The sequence below is a fragment of the Buteo buteo genome, chromosome 16 (genome assembly GCF_964188355.1).
Source record: "Buteo buteo chromosome 16, bButBut1.hap1.1, whole genome shotgun sequence".
Classification (NCBI taxonomy): domain Eukaryota; kingdom Metazoa; phylum Chordata; class Aves; order Accipitriformes; family Accipitridae; genus Buteo; species Buteo buteo.
Genome location: NC_134186.1, coordinates 26,168,362 through 26,190,098, shown reverse-complemented (window position 1 = coordinate 26,190,098; position 21,737 = coordinate 26,168,362). Strand labels below are relative to the sequence as shown.

The window sequence follows — 21,737 nt, the reverse complement described above, 5'->3', positions numbered from 1 at the left end:
GTTAGAAGACCTGAGATTTATAGGCTCTTCCTGAATGGAACTAACCCTCATACATACCACACATAAAATTTGAAGTATAAGTTAGGTTAGAAGCCACTCACAAAGGTGATGAACTGCCCAGCTAAGGATTTGTCTTCCAGTCTCAGATGTGTTCGCATCCTGATTGCCAGACTGACCCGCACTCCCCTTCCTGCTCCGGCACGGGAGATGAAAATTTTCCAGGACAGTTCTTTTGCCTAAAGTTCATTCCTGCCAGATTTGTCCTTCTCTGACTCCAGCCGGCTGTAAAAGGACTCCAGTGGCATTTGGCAGACTTTGTGTTAAATAAGTCACGCCCTGTATCCGATGGATGTAGTTCACTGAACCAAGAAGAGTTTTGTGCTTTTATAGATGATAGCGTCACACTTGAGCACAGAGAAAAAGAGCAGAACCTCTGCTGCTCCCTTATTTTGTTTGCGTGCTTTCTCCTTACTTTCTCAGCTGTCCTCTAAACCGGCCTCAGCAACTGGTATCATCTGATTATTCTGGTATTTGGCTTACATAGTTGGATAGTTATCAACTGCGACCTTGTGTGTACTTGGCTGAGTAAATTCAATCAGCTAATGAAATTGTGGTCTTTCCATCAATTGATTATCAAATTGCTTGTATAGTTCTGCTAGCCCATCTCTTTTCCAAAGCTGCACATTTTTGTTTACCCAGGCAGTCTGTGCCTGACCCCTTCCTTCCCTTTCCTGAATGTCCCTTTTTTTCACTTGACGTGCTTATAGTTTTTCAGTCTGGCCAAATACCAGTGGACTTCACGGTCATTTTACTGACCACCCTGTTGAAAATAAATCAGTAAAAAAGCATTTCAAAAGTACAAGAGGAGCTAGCGTGACTTTCTCTCTCACGCTGCCCAGTGTAGCAGTCCCAGACACCTGCTGATTTACAAGGTGAACAAAGATGATGTCAAGAGAGGACGGTGCTTGCCGAGGCAGCGACCAGGAGGAGCTGTGGTTTGCATTTTGGGTAGGGAGCACAGCACAGATCAAAGCGCCGGCGGTGAGCACCTGTAAAAGATGGATTTGCCCAGCTTCTTTTTTTCCCCTAGCTCCCTGCGCCAGTCCGTAATCTTTGAGCAAGTAAAGGTGTCAGGTTGAGGTCCCTTTGAATTCCAGTCTTTTAGAAAACTGCTGTAGGTTTAAATATAGGGCAGCGTTGGCTGTATACCTGCTGCTGTATTTGATCCATGAAGTACAATTTACGCTCTTTGCCGTAGGTATTTAACACCCACTGAAGCTGATGCATGCATATGAGGCCAGCTACCGGCTAGTTTGGGATGAATGTGAGCAGCCAGTACTTTGGACCAAAATGCAGAAAAGCTGCAGGTTACTGTATCGCTACTATGCAAGAGAAGCTGCTGTCCTGTATGCTGCCTGAAGGACATGGTCTCACCTTGAGCTGCATTGCAATTGCCACTGCAAACGAGGCTAATGGCTGCTCTGTATTGTAGTTGTCTTGACAAGCTCTGGAGGCCAGAACCCAAACTGTCCAGCTTTCCCTGAGTCTTGTGAGCAGAGGGGCTAAAAAGAGATGACATTTTTCAGTAACAGACAGTACAGAATATTTGAAGCTGCTGTTGACATGCCTCCCTCACGCTGGCTCTCTTGTGCGTTACAGCCTAGATCTAGGGAAGAACAAAAGGAATTTACAAAAATGTCAGACAGATTCCGCACCTTGCGCTCAAAGAAGCTCTAGCTCTGCTAACTTCTTTTCCTTCCTGGGGATGACCGTAATATATGGGGGTATCCATCCCACTCCTACCAGTTTGATGCCAGTGGCAGCAATAGATCCCCAGAGCCTGGAGAGGAATCACAGGTCAGCAGGAGAGCACCTGAAGAGCAGCACTAAGGAATTCCAGCCCCTCCAGCCAGTAAGTCAGCTTCATCAGGGGCCCAACCTAAATGCCTCTATGCAAACACAAGTGGCGTGGGGAATAAACAAAAGGAGTTAGAGAAGTGCGCACGCCTGCAGGGCTGTGATCTTACTGGCATCAGGGAGTTGACCTCTTTGCAGACCTCTGACTGCATTGACCGTGAAACGGTGGAGTTCAAGATCCTTAGGGCAACGAGGAGGGTGCACAGCCAGCTCCCTACCCTGGCCTTCAGGAGAGCAGACTTTGGCCTCTTCAGGGATCTGCTTGGTAGAGTACCGTGGGATACAACCCTGGAGGGAAGAGGGGCCCAAGCAAGCTGGTTAATATTCAAGGATCACCTCTTCCAAGCTCAGGAGCCAGGCATCCCAACAAAGAGGAAGTCACGCAAAAACGCCAGGAGGCCTGCATGGATGAACAAGGAGCTACTGGGCAAACTCAAACACAAAAAGGAAGCCTACAGAGGGTGGAAACAAGGACAGGTAGCCTGGGAGGAATACAGAGAAATTGTCTCAGCAGCCAGGGATTAGCTTAGGAAAGCTAAAGCCCTGGTAGAATTAAATCTGGCCAGGGACATCAAGGGCAACAAGAAAAGCATCTATAGGTACGTCAGTGATAAAAAGAAGACTAGGGAAAATGTGGGCCCTCTCTGGAAGGAAACAGGAGACCTGGTTTGTGGGGACATGGAGAAGGCTGAGGTACTCAACGATTTTTTTTGCCTCAGTCTTCACCAGCAAGTGCTCCAGCCACACTGCCCAAGTTGCAGAAGGCAAAGGCAGAGACAGGGACAATGAAGAACTGGCCACAGTAGGAGAAGATCAGGTTTGAGACCACCTAAGGAACCTGAAAGTACACAAGTCCGTGGGACTTGCTGAGATGCATCCGTGGGTCCAGAGGGAACTGGTGAACTGGCTAAGCCACTGTCCATCCTATTTGAGAAGCCGTGGCAGTCTGGGGAGCTTCCCACTGACTGGAAAAGGGAAAACGTAACCCCCATTTTTAGTAAAGGGCAAAAAGGAAGAGCCAGGGAACTACAGGCCATTCAGTCTCACGTCTGTGCCCAGCAAGATCATGGAGCAGATCCTCCTAGAAACTACGCTGAGGCACATGGAAAATGAAGAGGTGATTGGTGACAGCCAACATGGCTTCGCCAAGGGCAAACTGTGCCTCACAAATTCGGTGGCCTTCTGCGACGGGGTTACAGTGTTGGTGGATAAGGGAAGACCAACTGGTGTCATCTGCCTGGACTTGTGCAAAGTTTGATGCTGTCCCACACGACATCCTTGTCTCTAAATTGGAGAGACTTGAATTTGACAGATGGACCACTCGGTGGATAAGGAATTGGCTGGATGGTCGCACTCAAAGAGTTGCGGTCAACAGCTCGATGTGCAAGTGGGGACCAGTGATGAGTGGCGTTCCTCAGGGGTTGGTATTGGGACCAGTGCTGTTTAACGTCTTTGTTGGCAACAGGGACAGTGGGATTAGTGCACCCTCAGCAAGTTTGCTGACGACACGGAGCTACGTGGGATGCCATCCAGAGCGACCTTGACAGGTGTGAGAGGTGAGCTCACTTCATGAAGTCCAACAAGGCCAAGTGCAAGGTCTTGCACGTGGGTCAAGGCAATCCCAAGCATCAATACAGGCTGGGCAGAGAATGGATTGAGAGCAGCCCTGAGGTGGACTTGGGAGTGCTGGTTGACGAGAAGCTCAACATGACCCAGCAATGTGTGTTTGCAGCCCAAAAAGCGAACTGTATCCTGGGCTGCATCAAAAGAAGCGTGACTAGAAGGTTGAGGGAGGTGATTCTTCCCCTCTGCTCCGCTCTGGTGAGTCCCCCACCTGGAGTACTGCATTCAGCTCTGGGGCCCCCAGCATAAGAAGGACATGGACCTGTTGGAGTGAGTCCAGAGGAGGACTGTGAAGATGATCAGAGGGCTGGAGCACCTCTCCTATGAAGACAGGCTGAGAGAGTTGGAGTTGTTCAACCTGGAGGAGAGAAGACTCCGGGGACACCTTACAGCAGCCTGCCAGTACCTAAAGGGGGCCTGCAGGAAAGCCGGAGAGGGACTTTTTCCAAGGGCCTGTAGTGATAAGACAAGGGGTAATGGCTTGAAACTGAAAGAGGGTAGGTTGAGATGAGATGTAAGGAAGAAGTTCTTCCCTGTGAGGGTGGTGAGGCCCTGGAACAGGTTGCCCGTAGAAGCTGTGGCTGCCCCATCCCTGGCAGTGTTCAAGGCCAGGTTGGATGGGGCTTGGAGCAACCTGGTCTAGTGGCAGGTGTCTCTGCCCATGGCAGGGGGGTTGGAACTGGATGATCTTTAAGGTCCCTTCCAACCCCACCCATTCCATGATTTTATGATAATAGCCTCGTTGGGAGAGGAGATAACTCTTTAACTGGACAGGGGAAAAGAAACCGTACCCCATAAATATGTAGGCAGTGGTTATGCACCTTGTGCGTGTCTAGGAGCACGGTGCCAGGTTTGTGGGCGCTTTGTGAGCTCTGCAGTGAGATTCACCTGTCTCTCCAACATGATCACAAAAATGACATAGCCAGCTGATTTAAAATTTTGTCTGTTTCTGTGCTTTACAGATCCATCATCAAGGAGGACATGCATCAAAAATGAAATTCCTCCTCTGCAGAGAAATTATGTCTATTTAGGAAAGGTCTTTATACAATAAAGGCTTTTATTTTGGAGGAAGAAATCTGTTAGCATTACAGAGATCTGTTCACTTTGGCAGAAGCCTCCTGAAATCAATAGATTCCATTTCTTTTATATACAGAATACTGAATAAGACTCTTAACGGTGGACGTTTACCCTCATAGACTTCACCCTAATGGCATCTTCACTTAATTTTCCTGATAGAACCTTTATTGCAAATGCAGTAACCATTCTCCTTTTTAACAAGGTTGCCAGCCTGCAAATAATTTGAGACAGGATCTATTTATGGGAATACATTAGTAAAATAGTATCCAGCCATGATTTACTTTTCTTGTGTTATCTTTCTTTGAGTAGGAGGGAGTCTGCAATCAAGGTTTGTAAGTGCAAATTCCGTGATGCTGGTGGGTCCCCATACCCCCACAAATAGAGTTTTGATTTTGAAGGGTCTCAAACCACAGCGGAAGTCTAGATCCCACAGCCCATAAGATGTATAACAAAGCAGAAGCACCAAAGCACGTGGTTTCATGAGAGCATGGGCATTCCAGTTGATTTACTATTCAGTCACTGAGCTGCTCCCTGTTGGGTCCTCTTGTCCATGAGGCATGGGTACAGAAGTGATGTAAAGATTTTCCTTAATTAATCTCTTCTGCTAAGGGTGTAAAGGAAAAATCTAATTGTTGGAAATGAATAAATTTTGATAAAATGTTCTAAAATGTTCTAAAAGGTTTCAGCCAGAGGCAGAACTATTAGAGAAAATAGTTCAAATAAGTGAAGTTTGGTAAAATTGCTAGCAATTGAAACTGAATTCCTATTGTTACAGGTATTGAGCATTCTTAAAACTCAGAGTAGCAGTATCAGTACTGCATATAATACTGTGAGCTCTTTTTCTAGCACTTAAGGAAAGTAGCCTTTAGACAAACATTTTGATTTTGTAACTATGTTCTGAGATTTGTGGTTTTGATGTTCCTCCTTCCTGAAAGCCGACAATGCAGGAAGTAGAGGGTTTGTAGAAGAACTATCTGGGGAACAGCGGGATAATTCTGGCACTCTTCCTTGGGGTTTTCTTTTCTTCCGTAAAAATGGACTACCTCACCCAAATCCACCAAAGCCTGAGCATCAAAGCGAAGGACAGTTAGTCTGTATTGCAGAGGACTTACCAGCTTCTGCAAAAATTGAAAAGGAGAGTTGAATTCTTTTCTTCTGCAGCCATTGCCCAGCTTCTTCCTCAGCTTCATCCTCCAACATCCACATGACAAGCTAATGCCTCGGTGACTCCTCCTGCACTGGGCAGTACAGAGTCTCTTCTCAGAGGAACCTGTAGTACAGCAAGTCCTCAGGGTGTCCCTGTACAGACATTATTTGGGTTTTTAAAAGTTGCTAAGGTGTGACACATAAAGAATAGGGGAATTTCCAAATGCTCCACAAGTAAGTGCTAGCACGTTTGGATACGCATATAGGAGGTATGTTTTGATATGGATATGTAGGAAGGAATAGAAAGATAGAGAGAGTTTGGACCCATGGCGGGCATCACAGTCTTTCTCTCCCAGGTGTGAATGGTGTGCTTGGCTGTGCCTGTAGATGTCACGACCCGGCTGCTGCACCGACATAACAGTTTTTGCATTAATGGGAAAATCTTTTACATGACGAGCCCTGTCTCATAAGCCTTTCTCTGTTAGTAATCCTAAAAGAGAACAGAAGAAAACACCACCTTACTGTGCAGACCTAGGCATAGGATTTATTGTAAGAAGCAGACATTTCACGTTAGTAAGCTGGTAGTATCGGTTATGGTGCCAAAGAAAGTGTGTGAGAGCTCTAACTGAAGCCCTCTTACCTACCTATCCCTATCAGCTCTAACAACTTTCAGTGGACATGCCTGATTGTTATAGACAACACGTTTTCTTTTTTTATGCCCTTTATGACTTCTTTTATTTTAAGAGCCCCATGTATTTCTTTCCCAGTGCAATGTGGCATATATTGTGGATGAACTATTCTCTTTTTTTGCCAATATTTTCCTTTTTTTTGCCCTTTATATCTGCTCTGCCACAAATTCTAGTTCTTTTGATGTCATGCAGAAATGTATTACTACTTCACGAAAGTCTCTGCTTACTTTCAATTTCAAACCAGAGAAAATGTAGATGAAGAATTTAACTTGCACCTTCTCTGAGAATGCTGAGACTGGAGATGAGCAAACATTCTTTCAAGAGCTCCGGAGGCAATCTTTTGAGTCTCATCATGTTTTTCATATATTTTCCAGCTGTATTTCATATTAGTACTTTCAGCTTTCTGCACAGTTACACTTTTCTACCAATATTTATATGCAAAAGTCACAAAATGCTACTCTTAAACCATATTTCTCTTTTTCCCATACAGTAGAAATTGACTGGTTCCAAAATAGATATGTTTCAGAAGATTCCCATATGGAGTGTGTGCATTGATGAGCAGAAAGTGTTACTGGGCAAGAATCATGCTTTCTCCACACCGCTGCCTTGCGCCAGTCACGGGAGTGCTTATGATGTTCTACTACCATCTTCTCTAAATCACTTTAGCATTCTTCTCCCCGTGTTATCCTCCATAAAACAGTATGGCATGCTACGAATTATATATTTAGCGTAAGGCAGATCCGTCTATCAATTCAGTCAAGAGATATGATTATGTGCTTTTTTTTGCCTCTAAGTGGTTAACAATTGCAAAAGATTCTTTTTAATGCTTGGTACTTTATTCACTTTATTTTTCTTTTTAGTGCATCGGAAGATAAATCTTAAACGTTTCTTCTGTTATCTAGCACTTTAAGCCTTTTCATAGCATTTGTAACATCTCTTTGCCAACACTCCATCTGTGATTTTAGCTTGCAGGAAACACTTTGCAATTGTGTTATTAGCTTAGATGCAGAGAGCTGCTGTTTAAATATTAATTGTAACTTCCTTTATAAGCACAGTCAAACCCACTGAGTAACTTGTGTAGTTCAACAAATATCTAGGAGAGGGTGGGGAGTCTGTTGCGGGTAGGGTTTGCTCTTAGTCTTAGCAAAGATCTTACTCGGGTTAACAGTGCAAACTAGATCATGTCCTAATGCTTGCTGTTTCCTTTCCTCTTCTTACCTCAGTTCCGCTACTTGTACACACACAACAAAAAGAAAGAAAAAAGAACAGCGTCAAACTGCAAGCGTACTTCTTCAACAGTTATTGGACAAAGAAACTTCTGAAGTACTCGTGTATTGCTTTGTCAAGAATTCACACCTCAGCAGAGGCATGATCTTGTGGTTGAGCCCTTCCCCTCTGGTTTCAGTCATGAGCCTCACCCTATTTCATTTCTCAATTCCACAAAATGTACTTGACACTTACAAATAAAAAAATAGGAAAATATTATGTGTTTATAGACATTTCAGTAAAATGTATTTGGTAGATGTGAGAAACAAAGTAGTTAACACCATCTGACCAGCCTGTTTTCTGTGGATCACCAGAGCATTGGAATTGTAATACTCATATTGGGTATAATTGAAAGAAGATCAGCCCCATTAAAATCGTACGTTGTATTTTTCCCTCTCTCCTTCTTCCAGATGGTTATTAATCTTTTATTGGTGAGGTGGTTTGCCTACGGTGTAATCTGAGATTTTTCCTCATGTCATTTAAGTGAGTTACTTGTCTTTGTGTTTGTAGGTGGACTGAATTTTAATATGATGAATTCTGTTAATTGCTTAGAGTTTAGATGTTTTTCTTAGTATCTTGCAAATGTATAATAATTTTTTTAAAAAAATATAGTAGTACCCACATATTTCTTTTATTTTTCAGCATTCTGTGAAGAAGGGTGCAGATATGGTGGAACTTGTGTAGCCCCTAACAAATGTGTCTGCCCTTCTGGATTCACAGGGAGTCATTGTGAGAAAGGTAAAGCTTTACTGAAACACAACTTCTTCTTTGGTAATGAGAAACATGATATGCTGAATTAAGAAATAATTACTTTCCATTCATTCATCCTGCTTGATATTTTTCTCTTCATTAAAGATATGACTGTTCCATAGCTGCCTTTTCCTAACTGAAAGCTAGTCTTAAATTAAACATGGAAAGTTTTAGACAATCAGGGATGTACCTGCTTTTGCTTCCAGTGGACACTTTTAGTTAATTAGGGGGGATGGCAAATGAAAAATATTTACTTCACCTATTTTCTGTGGTGCAAGCTTAAGGTTACCTTCTGCTTTTTCTGAATCTGTTGTGCAAATTAGACCAAAATTCGGATGTTTGCTTTTCACTTAAAGTTTTTGAATTCTTAAGACTTGATTTTTCTTCTGAGTCACTGAGGCCACCAATTTTATAGAATCACAGCCTATTCAAATATATCTCACTAGTCGTGATCTGATTCTGCCTTTTCCCAGATTTTTTCTGTTTCAAGATTTGCTTCTGACAGGCCCACCTCTCTGTTCATTTCACAAAGATCTGGTTCCTTGTCTACCTTAAATGAGAAGGAAGGGATCTTAGAGAATTCCATGCAGGACTCTTATTAGATTCTTTATACGGCAGGTTTGGGATTTTATGTTGGTCGGTATTTATTGAGGTTGTATTTCACTTAAATAACCCAACGATAGAGTTTTTTTGCATTGCATGTTTCTTAATAAACCTTTTGCACTTGGCTTTATTGGCGGAAATAAAGTGGACTGTTAACGCAGGTTGCGTGATGCTCGTATGGATGAGATTATAATTGAAGAGGCTTTTTTAAGGAAGAAAAAAAAAGAAAACCAAGAAATAACTGTTAAAGGATAGGTTAAATCACTGGAACGACTTGTTACCCAGAGACCGTTCAGTAATTTGTGTGTAGCGGCATCTATTTAATACATGGCTGTTCTACTACAATGCAAAGTAACTTAAGCCCAGTTGTCAACAAATCTGCTTTGAGTGGCTTCTGAAAACTGCTAAACCTTTTTATGGATGTACTCAAAGCACTGCATACTGAAATCCCATAGTTTCTAGTTGTCAGCATTGTTTCTAATTATTTAAGAATGAACTACGACGTTAATATTTTCATACCATCTCGAATAAATTTGAGTACTGCATTTTTTTTTGCCTATAGCCTTTGGGTTATTTGTTTTAAATAGAAAAAAGCTCCCAAGCTTCCTGACATTCAGCAGTAAGTACCAGCAATATACATGAGGAATTAACACAAGAAGTTCCTGCCTCGGAGCCCCACCTACCAGCCTCTAGTCCTTCCTGCTAGTTACCCTCTCCCATGTATCATTTGCTCATTCCTTTCTAAAACATCTAGTATTCAGAGGGAACGGTACATTCAGAGGGACGCAGGATACCAGAGATGTGTTCTATCTTCGTGAAAATCGGGTACTGCAAAACCAGTAACTGCATTGCCCAAAGGTGCCCTGCCTACCCAGCGAGCCAGTGGCTTTCGGCCAGCTCTCAGCTCGACTACCTATGTTTCTTTTACCCAAGAGTCGTAGAACTATCTTTTTTCTTATCGCTGTAAAGGGACTTTTGTGACTCGAATGCAGAGTCTTTAAACTCTTGAAGTGGGGGTTTAAAATTGATAAATGGATGACATAACTGTTGTTGATTCCTGTGTTTTCCATGTCTTTTGTATTGTTTTGATCTAAAAGATGAGTTAGCACACCAAGTAAAGGAAACATGGCAGGCATGGTACTCTCATTATATCAAGAAATTTAGAGGTAGGTGTCAGGAGGAGCTAGCTTCTGTGTATAAAATCTATATGACTTGAACCAGAAGGAATTTTATTTTTTTGCTTTGAAGACGTATAGGATTTACCAGTATGCTACAAGTCAAGCTAATGATGGTAACTTTGAGAAACCTGATGTGCAAGCCGGTTTGAGAATGAATAGGGCTTTGCGTATGAGAAGTCGTTACATTTTAGTTGTGTTAGAGAGTTGGAAAACTTCAGCAGAGATATACCTTATGTCATAAGCATATTTCAGTGGCTAAGGGTATATCAGGTCTGTGTGAGAAACAGCTTCAGCCTCCTGAAGGTGCATGTCCTGGAGAAACTAAATGTTCAGAGTAGAAAGGTGATGAACCACCTTTAAAGCAGGCTTCCCTTTGTTTACCCGCTTACTCCTCGAAGATGTAGTGCTGCTAGGAAAAGGAGGCAGTTCAGTAAAGACTTCCCTCACAGTCTCACTGCAGTTTGCTGCAGTGTTTTTAGACATCTGAAGTATTCAAAACCAATGTTTGTTTGGTTGGGGTTTTTGTCTTCTCGTCTGTAATGTTAGAAATAAGCACTTTGTTATATTTAACATATGGTAGCACTCCCTCAATCTTTATGATGTATTCCGAAGATGGTGAGATGGTGCGACATCACTTTAAATCAAAGCTTAAACGTTCCTGGTAAAACCTTGCCTGATGGAAGCTCATGGTGAACTGATGCATATCAGAAGTAAAATGGTGTGTTTTGGTAATGTATTCTATTTGCCACAGTGCATTTAAAAATGTCCTTCAAACTGACACCACAGCGATTCCTTATACGTTATTTGAGAGCTGAAAGGATTCGTCACCGGCTAAAAACAGTATGACCCAAATTGGCTTCAATGTCATATAAAGGGTAAAATGAACCAGTAATTAGAAATGTTGAAAAGCAGGTGCATTTACTTCTAAATATGAATCATATGTTACTCATCGTTTCTGACTGCCTGGTTGAAATGATGATATTAGGTTAATTAAAAATTCAGAGATATTTGAAAGGATAGGATTTACGCTGGTAATTTACTCAGGTGAAATTAAAATACATATTTAAGGCTTATGTACAAATACATAATTCAACATGCTGCTAAGAGGAATTACCTCTTGCCAGTTGCTTTGCCTGAAATGAGGAATCATCATAACAGTTGTGGGGCTGCCTTTCTTTTTTGAAGGTGAACTGCAAATTGATATCCAGAGATACTGTCAAGTAATTCCTCCTTCCATCCAATCTTTATAATGCTGTTTCTTTAAGTATGTGCTTGATGCTTCTTACAGAATTTTAGTTGTTTTCTATTTAGGTTCTGATTCAATCTTCTTATCAATTTTTGGTTTGATTTTTCTTCATGTTTAGCTGGCCAGGGCTGAAATCAATGATCTCTGCAATCATTACCATTTGTTTGTATCACAGTTGTGATACCTGTGCTAGAAAGTTTTTATGTTAGAACTTTTGGTGACATTGCTGTATGGTTCCAGCATATACATGTCTGACAGCTGAGCTGGACATATGCATCCTTAACAGTATGTAACGCTGTTGGCTTAAACCCAGGTGCATCCTTGGCAGGGATCCCTGTTAAAGGCTTCCGAGAGACATTTTGGTGTGCAGAGTTGAATGCAAACGCAGTACTCTGTGAGAGTTGTTGGCAGCATGGACTCAAATGCCCTAATTTTTCCATCCAGTGATGTTTTCTCCATCTCATATTTTAAAAAAAAAAATAAAATCCCATCATTCCTTGAGCTGCTTTTCTCTCTCCGTGTATGAGCCACAGGTCAGTGGAGTTTTAATGCTGGTTTTGTAGACAGGGTTCGCCATTATTCTGTATTTGTGGAATGTTAGTCGCTGCTGCCACTGATAAAGCGCTGAGGAGGAGATAGGCAGGACAATCTGCGACAGCAAAGGCGGGAGTAAACAGATGATTGAGTGCCTAGAAATTGCAGGCATTCCTCGAGCACCTACCTGCATGTGGTAGAGTCCTGTGTGTGCATCTAAGAAATACATGCCAACTTCTATACAGCTCTGGGATGCTGACCAGCAGTGGCAGGGAGTTAGTTACAATACCTGTCTGTACAAATTATAACTTTGGCCAATGAGCAGGAAACGGCAGAAGGGTTTGAAGCAGTGGCTTCCCAACTAGGGGCAAGTCAAGGAAAATGCAGTGTTTTTCCAAAAACTGCAGAAGGGCTTTTGGCAGAGGTGGGGCATTGCCTTCAAAAGGGATTCGAAACAATTGCACCACATCTTTGCTCCCCTGGCTCATGACAGCTACTGCCTGAGCTGGTACACGATGAACGGGGAATATGTTTCTAGTAGATTGGAAGGATGTTGTGTAGGCTGGAGCTCAGAGAGGTAAATATTTTTGTGGTAGCTACATGTGTATTTATAGTCTTTGTAAAGCACTGGAGAACACTTTTCTCACAGAATGATAGAGTGCTGTCAAAGAATTACCTGCTGATTGTAAACAGTCAGGAGCAAGGGTAAGGCATGGCACTGAAACATCAGGATGTGATAATTACGGGGGTTATTTTTTTGTGGGTTTTTTTGGACTGTGTATACAAAAGAGTGTCTGATATTGGGGTGAGAGGTTGTTTTTCAGTATGTACCATGGCTGAGAAATGTGTTTTGAATCCCCATAATTATATTGCGAGTGGGGAAAAAAAAATCGGCGCTTGTAGTATTGCATTAGTTACATATGGAATCTTCGGTGCAGTCATAGATTTCACAGGTGTGTAATGAAACATTGCTATGCTTGTATCTTGAAGTTGGATATCATGCGTACGTCATGAAGACAAGGTCTTTAGCTGATTTGTTTAATAATAGTTGGCAGTATCTGGAGTTGTTGTCTAAGAGGCAGCATACCTCTTTGTGTACTTGTCTCTTAAATTCCTTCTTCTGGAATATATTGTCTTCTGTAGCCCTTTGGGTAAAACTCCCTACAGTCTGTATTCCTTTGGACCCTAGAGAGAGAAAAAAACGTGAGAATTGTATTTTGGTGTGCTATTTCTTTGATTCCTGAGCTGGATCAATCTTAAGGTGTGTAGCTATCAAAGATATTTCAGTTGAGGAACCTGGTTTAAAAAAATAAGCAAACAAAAAGCAAAGCAGAGAAAGAGATTTTTCGGTGAGTACGGTAAGCTAAATGTCAAAACTCCCTACCTTTATCTGTCTAAGATCTTTTGTAAAATACAAAGCAAGGTTTATTTTGGGAAACAAACCAGCTGTGCAGCTGTGGGCACGAGGCTTTGCATGAGATTCTTTCTAAAGCCTCTCATTTCAAGGTGAGGCAAAGCCAGTATAGTGCAAGATAGGAGGGGTGAAGTGAATGATGCTTAACTGATTACAGAAAACGGTGGCTGTGGTTGATACGACACTCCTGAGGGTGTGACAGATCCAGAGAAGGCAGATGCTCCAGGTGCCTGAGGTTGCCCTGCTCCATTTGCTGCCAAGCTGTTTACAGCATTTGCCCCAGTGGTGCTTATCGCAAAATGGCAAGGGGTGATATCTTAATGTGATAAAAGAAACGAAGCTGTCATTTGTAAAGATATCAGGGAATAGATCAAAGAATATCTACTAGAAAAATCTGATTAAGACCGTCTCTGAGGATCAAGGGGACATCTGTCTGCAAATCAACAAGGAACTCTCAGTAGAAGAAAAAAGTTGTTCTATCTCACACTGCCAAGCCAAAGAAAAATGAAACCTCCCACACCAAGAACACCATTCATTCCCCCAGCTGACCATAGCATGAGGAGACTGGACTCGTTTTTGTAGCGTTTACACTGCCTCATATACTGTAAAAGTTTAGTTATAAAAGCCAGGAGAAACACTAAGCAAACAGAGGGTTTGGGGTAGGGTGTTTTTGAAAGGAATTTTTTTTATGTTGCTATATAGTTTATTTGTTATGATCAGGTGTCTGGTCTGTGTATTTTTGCTTGCTTGTAATGAAAGGAATATCTGCTATATTAATCTTTTGTGTTAGCTAAGATGATATCTTGACATTCCAGGTAACAAATGGTTCTAATATTTGAATGTCTTGTTATTTGTATGACTTGTGGTCATACGTATTGGGTTTGTGTGACAAGGTTTTGGTAGCGGGGGGGCTGCAGGGGTGGATTCTGTGAAAGCTGCTGGAAGCTTCTCCTATGTCCAACAGAGCCCATGCCAGCTGGCTCCAAGACAGACCTGTCGCTGGCCAAGGCCGAGCACATCAGCGATAGGGGTAGTGCCTCTCTGATAATGTATTTAAGAGGTGGGAGGGGAAAACCCTGTGCAACTGCAGCCAGGAAAGAGGAGTGAGAATACGTGAAACAACCCAGCAGAGCCCCAGGTTGGTGAAAAAGGAGGAGGAGGAGGAAGTGCTCCAGGTGATGGAGCAGAGATTCCCCTGCAGCCCGTGGGGAAGACCACGGTGAGGCAGGCTGTCCCCCTGCAGCCCAGGGAGGTCCACGGGGGAGCAGATCTCCACCTGCAGCCTGGGGAGGACCCCACGCCGGAGCAGGGGGATGCCCGAAGGAGGCTGGGACCCCGTGGGAAGCCCGTGCTGGAGCAGGCTCCTGGCAGGACCTGCGGCCCCGTGGAGAGAGGAGCCCAGGCTGGAGCAGGTTTGCTGGCAGGACTTGTGACCCCACGGGGGACCCACGCTGGAGCAGGCTGTGCCTGAAGGACTGCAGCCCATGGAAGGGACACACGCTGGAGCAGTTTGTGAAGAACTGCAGCCCATGGGAAGGACCCACGTTGAAGTTCATGGAGGACTGTCTCCCATGGGAGGGACCCCACGCTGGAGCAGGGGAAGAGTGTGAGGAGTCCTGCCCCTGAGGAGGAAGGAGCGGCAGAGACGATGTGTGATGAACTGACCCCAAACCCCATTCCCTGTTCCCCTGTGCTGCTGGCGGGGTAGGAGGTAGAGAACTCGGGAGTGAAGCTGTGCTTGGGAAGAAGGGAGTGGTGGGGTAAAGGTATTTTAAGATTTGGTTTTTATTTCTCATTACCATACTCTGATTTGATTGCTAATAAATTAAATTAGTTTCCCAAAGTAGAGACTGTTTTGCCCGTGACAGTAATTGGCAAGTGATCTCTCCCTGTCCTTATCTCGACCTGTGAGCCTTTCGTTATGTTTTCTCCCCCCCGTCCACTTGAGGAGGGGGCGTGATAGAGCAGCTTTGGTGGGCACCTGGCATCCAGCCAGGGTCAACCCACCACATCATAAAATATCTCTTTTATCATTTTCTGACTTGGTGACGGACATTGTATTTTTTTTAAGTCACAGAATATTGTGTTGGTTTTTCCCCCGCTTTGGTCCCCAGAGCTTGCACTTAGAAATTGGATAGTATTGTATTGCTTATCCTGTCTGGGATTATGCTTGCTGCTCTAGCTTCCTCCAGTTTTAATTTCCCCACTCAAATTACACTGACCTCACCCTGACCAGTGTCTGTATGCCAGCTGGACATGTCAAGTAATACTTAAGGATGCAGTTTTATTTAGATAAGGGAAAGGCACGATTTAGCTAGTTGACATCTAATTTGCATTTGGATTCGTGCAAAACAATGTAATCGAGAGATAATTTCTGTTGATCAAACTTTATGGTGCACATAAGATCCAAAGCCAGATTCTAAAATCTTTATTCTCTTACCTTAAACATTACAAAAAATACCTTTAGATAGTGTCTCGGCATGCCATCTTTCTTTGTGTTCCAGTTCCCGTTCTGGATGTTCTTGGATTAATATCTTGTGTAGACCCACTATAGAACTTATTATAGAGCTTACAAGAATAGCTGCTATGTTTTATTATTCCTTAGTTACCCTAGTAGTGAACTGAAAATACACATGATATTTAAAGAAATGAGTGGATGTGATTTCATGAAGTCAGTGGCTTTGCCTCTTCCTTTTCTTATGGAGCAATAGCTTTTACTCCTTCACTATGTCTTTCTTGCTGAAAAGCAGCCAATGAAAAATCTAAACAGAAAATGACAGTAAGTTCTTTGGAAGGGAAGGAAAAGAGCAGGAAGCTTAGAAGGAGATTGATGGCTCACCTACATCTCCAGTGATAAAGAAGCAATTAACAGAAGGAGAAACTCCAAATAAAGTTATACCATCTCTTTTAGATTCAGGTACCCTGCCAAAGTGTTGGATAGTAACCTGTGTTCAATCTCTTAAAAAGCTGTTAGCAATTGTCTTAAAATTAGAGATGAGTGGTCTTTGTAGCAGTATGGGGTGAACTGACTGAATATCTATTAAAAATTGACTTTTTGATGTGGTGAGGACTAATGAACATAGATTTCATAGAACCATTTTAAAGCAAAATGGCTCTTTAGGGCATCAGAATTTAGTGATTGAGTCAGCCAAGTTGTACATGAGAGACACCCTCTGCCACAGTCGAGATGAATTTTCAAAAGGCCCTTCACAGAACAAGGCTGTGTGAACTCTGTGAAGTTTAGGAAAATGCAGGAATATAAGAGCACAGTTCAGGTGAATGCTTATGCGAGCTGTAACGGTTGGAGCATCTTTGCAAGTGTCCTTCCCCCAGACGTGTTCTATGAGCCCCCATATGTCCCCATTCCCATGTCACTAGCTGCATGGGGCAACCAGTGGGGTCAGCCAGCCGTTGTCTAGCTTGGAGTAACTTCCAGTGCAGAGTGAAGGGGGAAGTAAAGTGTGAGTCCTTGTGTTTCCCTGGGGCTGCGCTTGCTGCACGCCCAGCTCTTTAGGGAGCCTCTCGGCAAAGACAACGCTCCTGGAGTCGCGCCTTACGCTGCTTGGGTGCTGTCACGCAGTGGCATACCTTTGTGAAGGAGAACTTGTCTTTTGGTGGTCAAGAGATGCACGTCAAAAGGATACGGTGCATTTCCCCAGGTTGAATGTAACTATGCCAGCAGAGGGATGCTCGTATGGTTTGTTTCCGTCACGTGCCTGGAAGATGCAGGGCACAGTGAATGTAGTATTTGCGGGCAAAAAGGAGATGCCTGTCTTTCTTAGGTGAGAGAAGAGCATGCTGCGAGGAGTACAGGCTATTCTAGCTAAACAGGTAGAAAATGTTTGGGCCTCTCTTTGCCCTCTGCTTAGCACCTGGAAATCACTGGGGAAAAGGGTGGTTGGTTTGTTCCTGTTTTCTTTCTTTGTTTTGGGTGCTGCTACACACAGTGTTAGATGTTTGTTCATCCATAAGTTCCAATTGTGTACTATGGAAGGAACATCATGTTTAGAAAGAGACAGGTAAACTAAGCAGTAGCAACTGCTGAAGCTCTAAGTATAAAAGCTCCATGTTCCCTCTGAACTTCCTACAGCCTGCAGCCTACATAGCAGATTTTCGTGTAAAAGCCTTGCTCAAACTGAGGCGTTGGAATTCGTTCCCCGCAGGAGGCCGTGTTGCTTTGGCCCTTTCTGGAAGTGCTCGGCCCCCGACTTAGCGTTCATCCAGTTTATCATCAGGAACGTCTCCCACAGCTTCTGTGCGGTTGTATCTGCTGCGGTTTCCTCTTGGATTCTGAGAACCCAGGCAATGGGATTTAAATTTGTTTCAAGTGGCAGAATCACCACTGAATATATTAAAGAAAACAGAGAACTACAAAGCACTCAACAATGTGAGCAAATATTTCTATTTGAGCAAATAGATATATATCAATGAAATTTCCATTTTGCAGTTAAGAAGTTTCTGTATATGAAGCGTTTCTTGTGATATGAGCTGTACAGAAAAGGCAGTTGCTTTAAAATACCTACTTCATGATGAATTAACTACAAAACACATCTCATTTTACCATGGTTAATTAAAAAAACCCCAACAAGTCTGCTTTGAGTGCAGCGCAGTATGCTAATTTTATTACCTAGTTTGTCAGGACGTTCTGACCCCCTTTTTTGGTTCTTCCAGGCAGATGCCTACATCAGTGAAAACCAGAATAATTCTAAGGAGAAATACCAGAATAGGTAGTGGACTAACTAAATATTAAATCAAAACTATCTCAGTCTGTCCAACTACAGGCAGTATTTAGGGGATATTACTGAGTTTAATAGGCTCTTTGCCACCTTACTTTTTCTTATTAATAGCCTGCTCTGGACTGGAGAATCAACCATGAATATTTAAATTTGCTGGTAACCTAGAAATATAACTTGGGATGTGCAGAGCAGGGGCAGAGAAGTACTTAGATTTTTTTAAGATGGAAATTCTCTTGGCTTCAGTGGGAATTTCACCTGGGTGGAAACCTTAGGATCTGGTGCGACTGAATTAGGTGAAATGAAAAATAAATGGCTCTAGTGAAATAAAAGAGCATTTAGAGTGGGGTTTTTATGTGGAACAAGCTGTGTTAGTTGCAGTTACCAACGATAAATATGCCATTTTTAACTCGTGGGTCTATGGTACCACTCTTAACTAGCTAATCTAGCAATAAGATCCTATTCAAACTGGGTAGAGAATTCAGTTTCTCTAGAAAATTTGTACAGCTGAGACTTTTATTATATAGAGCCATATTTCTGCTGAAGTTTAATACAGTGAATGCTAACATGTTTCATGAGTGATCTCATTGAAGTTAATCAAAGTGTAGTGAGAGAAAATGTGCCTCAGACATCAGAACCAGCATCAAAAAACAATTTCTTTTGAGAAATAATGGGACAATTGAAAGGAATGGAGCAAAACAACATGCTGATGTTGTAGAGGCTATTGTGTATTTAGTTCTGACAAAAAGTCAGTTTTCCTGCATTATTTCTTTTTTAATTTAAGATTTTTTTCCCCTGAAAAATTATGGTATGAGAAGAACACTTTAAGCTGATGGAAGTGATGCAATGGGGGGGGAAGTAGGCGTAACCAGCAAGATCTTTTCCCATGTTGATAGGAATTCATCGCTACAAAAGCAATAGCCATCTCCACTTGCTTTCATTGGGCTGACATTCGGAGGAAGAGATCATGTCCCCTTTCATATGATCCTTGGAAGGCAAATAAAATGGCATAAATCACTTCCTTATGTGACTTATGTAGATTACAGTTTATGGACAATGAGGATAACTAATCCAATTACTTTCCTTTAGGAGTCAGGGTGAAAAAGTGAGTTAAACCCTTGTCGAAGGGAGCATCATCCTTTCTTTTTTAACTGAGGTAGCCTTTGTAACATCTATAACTGTGTTCAGTTGCAGTCCTTTTGAGTATCTGTTTTTGTAAAGTAACACCCAGCGTTTTCAAGTCTGCTCCAGGAAGACTGCAAGATTGGGTTGTTGTTATGCAACACTACAGCAAAGAAAAGCCTACAACAGAAGGGGGTGGCTCTTTGCAAAATCTGCCGAGTTAAAATCGGTTTGTGGACTCAAGAAAACAAGTTTTTTCTTTAGGACTGTACTCATGTGCATGTACAGAGAAGAAATGAAATAGGAAGTTTTGCTGATGTGGAAGCTTACAATCTTTCTTTTCCCCTTCCAAGGCTTTTTCTGTACCAGCTGAAACATTTTTATTGTCTGTAGTCTGATAGCGATGCGTCTGTTCTGCTATAGAAAGTACTTGATGTACCTGAAGACTCCCCTTCACAGTGGACTTTTTTCTGGATAATCCAGCATATCGTGCCTGGTGAAATACCAGAAAAATCAATGGATTAATACCTGTTGGGTATGAGAAAGGCCTGTGAATCTATCTCCTAGGAAGTGTGGCATTAAAGTTTATTCCAGTTTCAAAGCTCACTAACTCACTGTGCAGATTCCTGTTGCTTTTGTAAGGCTTTTGTTCATGCCTGTAGTCCCCAGAGAGCAAATATGCAAGATGTTAAAATAATACTGTACTTAATGTAAGGTACACGTGAAGCATAGAAGTAACTTGGATTGTTCTGGCTGAACGTTTTTTTTTTTTGCTAGTTCCCTTATGATTGCAGTAGCTTTAAAATAACAGTCATACTCAACCTCAAGGATCTATGTGTCAAAGTTATTTTCAAACTTTTTATAATGTTATGATAAAAATCTGTGCAGTCCTTCACATTTGCAGAAATAGAGTTCTTTCTAAATACATCAATCAATTTTTTGCTTTTAAAAAGAGAACCTCTGATTTAGCAACTCAGGCAGTTCAATAGCTGGAGTTTTCTACTACTTCAGCTGTGTAACATCTGAATTATTTCTTTCAACATGTAATATCTACTAAGTAGATCAGTCATTTCAGAAACAAACATAAATGGTGGAGTTTTTATGTGAAAGAGTGAAATCCCCTTAGTTGATTTTTTTTTCTGAAGAGACATTCTCTGTACGCTGGCAATCTAATCTTTGGAATGGTACTTATTTATCTTTTGAATGAGACATGAAATGAAAGCCCTAAACACTTCTGGTCATTAAAGATCCAGTTGAACCTGTATCCTATTCAGCTCAGGTAATTACATTCTGCCTTCTTTAGCAATGTCAGTCAGAGAAATTACTCGTATGAAGTAGCTGTCTGGCTAGCATGGAGTGGCACCCATGCCTGAACTTCATAGATGTCTATGTTTCTGTCATAGGTTACAGATCCTTACAGCTTTTGATGGCAATTGCACAGTTTTAAATGTGAATGACTCTCAGGTGGAGTGTAAGCACGTAGGTGTGGGAGGGTGAGCTCAGCTCCTCCGCTGTCCTTCTTGTTGCACTGTCTTGGAAGTAGCGATACCTCTGATCTGCATGGCACAGTTCACCAGGGCCAGTTACACGTTCTTGCACGCCTACCGCATCTTCTTATTGTAAGCTGGTAGGCAGCGGGGCTCTTGGAGCTGCGAAAAGCAGAGGGGGACTCAAACTCCGATTAGGATCCCACGTGTCACCCTCACACGTGCTGCAGCCATCCACCTTCTTTTATAACAGCCTACTGGTTTATTGCCAGCTTGGGCTGTAGGTACTCCTCAGTTTAAGAGAGATTAAATAGATTGTTCTCATTTCCAAGATAGTATTTTAACAAGTAGCCAGGATGGGTCTGTCCTTCCTTTTGCAGTTGAGCCACTGACCTTGAAAACCAATGAAAGTTTTCAGGCTCAGAAGTGGACTAGCTTTGTAGCCACGAGGAGAAGGTTGGCTCTTCTCTTGAATGTTACCAAAATACTGAAACTGGTCTGCTGTTGATCGGTCAGAAGATATGGCCAGTACATGTGTTTTACTTGCTTACATGATCACTTATGAAGACTGAATTCCAGTGAAGAGAAGTTTTATGAAGATCTAAGGTTCCCATTTGATGCTTTGGAGCACGGGTGGTACGACAGTATGGGAGACATGTTTAGCTATTGGTAATGGTTTATGTAGGGAAAAAATTCTCTCTGGCAATTCTCTGTGATTACATTTCCTAGAAGGAGACTAAGTGGTTTCTCTGGTTTTGTTTTGGTTGGGGTTTTTTTTGTTTGTTTGTTTGGGTTTTTTTCTCTTTACCATAGACTGAGTAAAGAACGTCCCATGAGCTGTGTCAGCCCCTGCAGAAGTAAGCTTAGTAGCGTGACAGAACAGTTTCTTTTTTTCTGCCAAATACTCATTCTGTCCCTTTCTACAACAGCTGTCCTGTCCACCTCTTGTGAC

General features: G+C 42.4%; 1 protein-coding gene across 1 annotated transcript in view; it reads left to right on the top strand.

Moving 5' to 3' along the window:
• Positions 1–21,737, top strand: part of NELL1 (neural EGFL like 1) — a 298,502-nt gene that overhangs the window by 218,916 nt on the left and 57,849 nt on the right. The window contains exon 15 of the mRNA XM_075048228.1: positions 8,361–8,456. Coding sequence (XP_074904329.1) covers positions 8,361–8,456 — 96 coding nt within the window. The remainder of the gene's footprint in view (positions 1–8,360; positions 8,457–21,737) is intronic.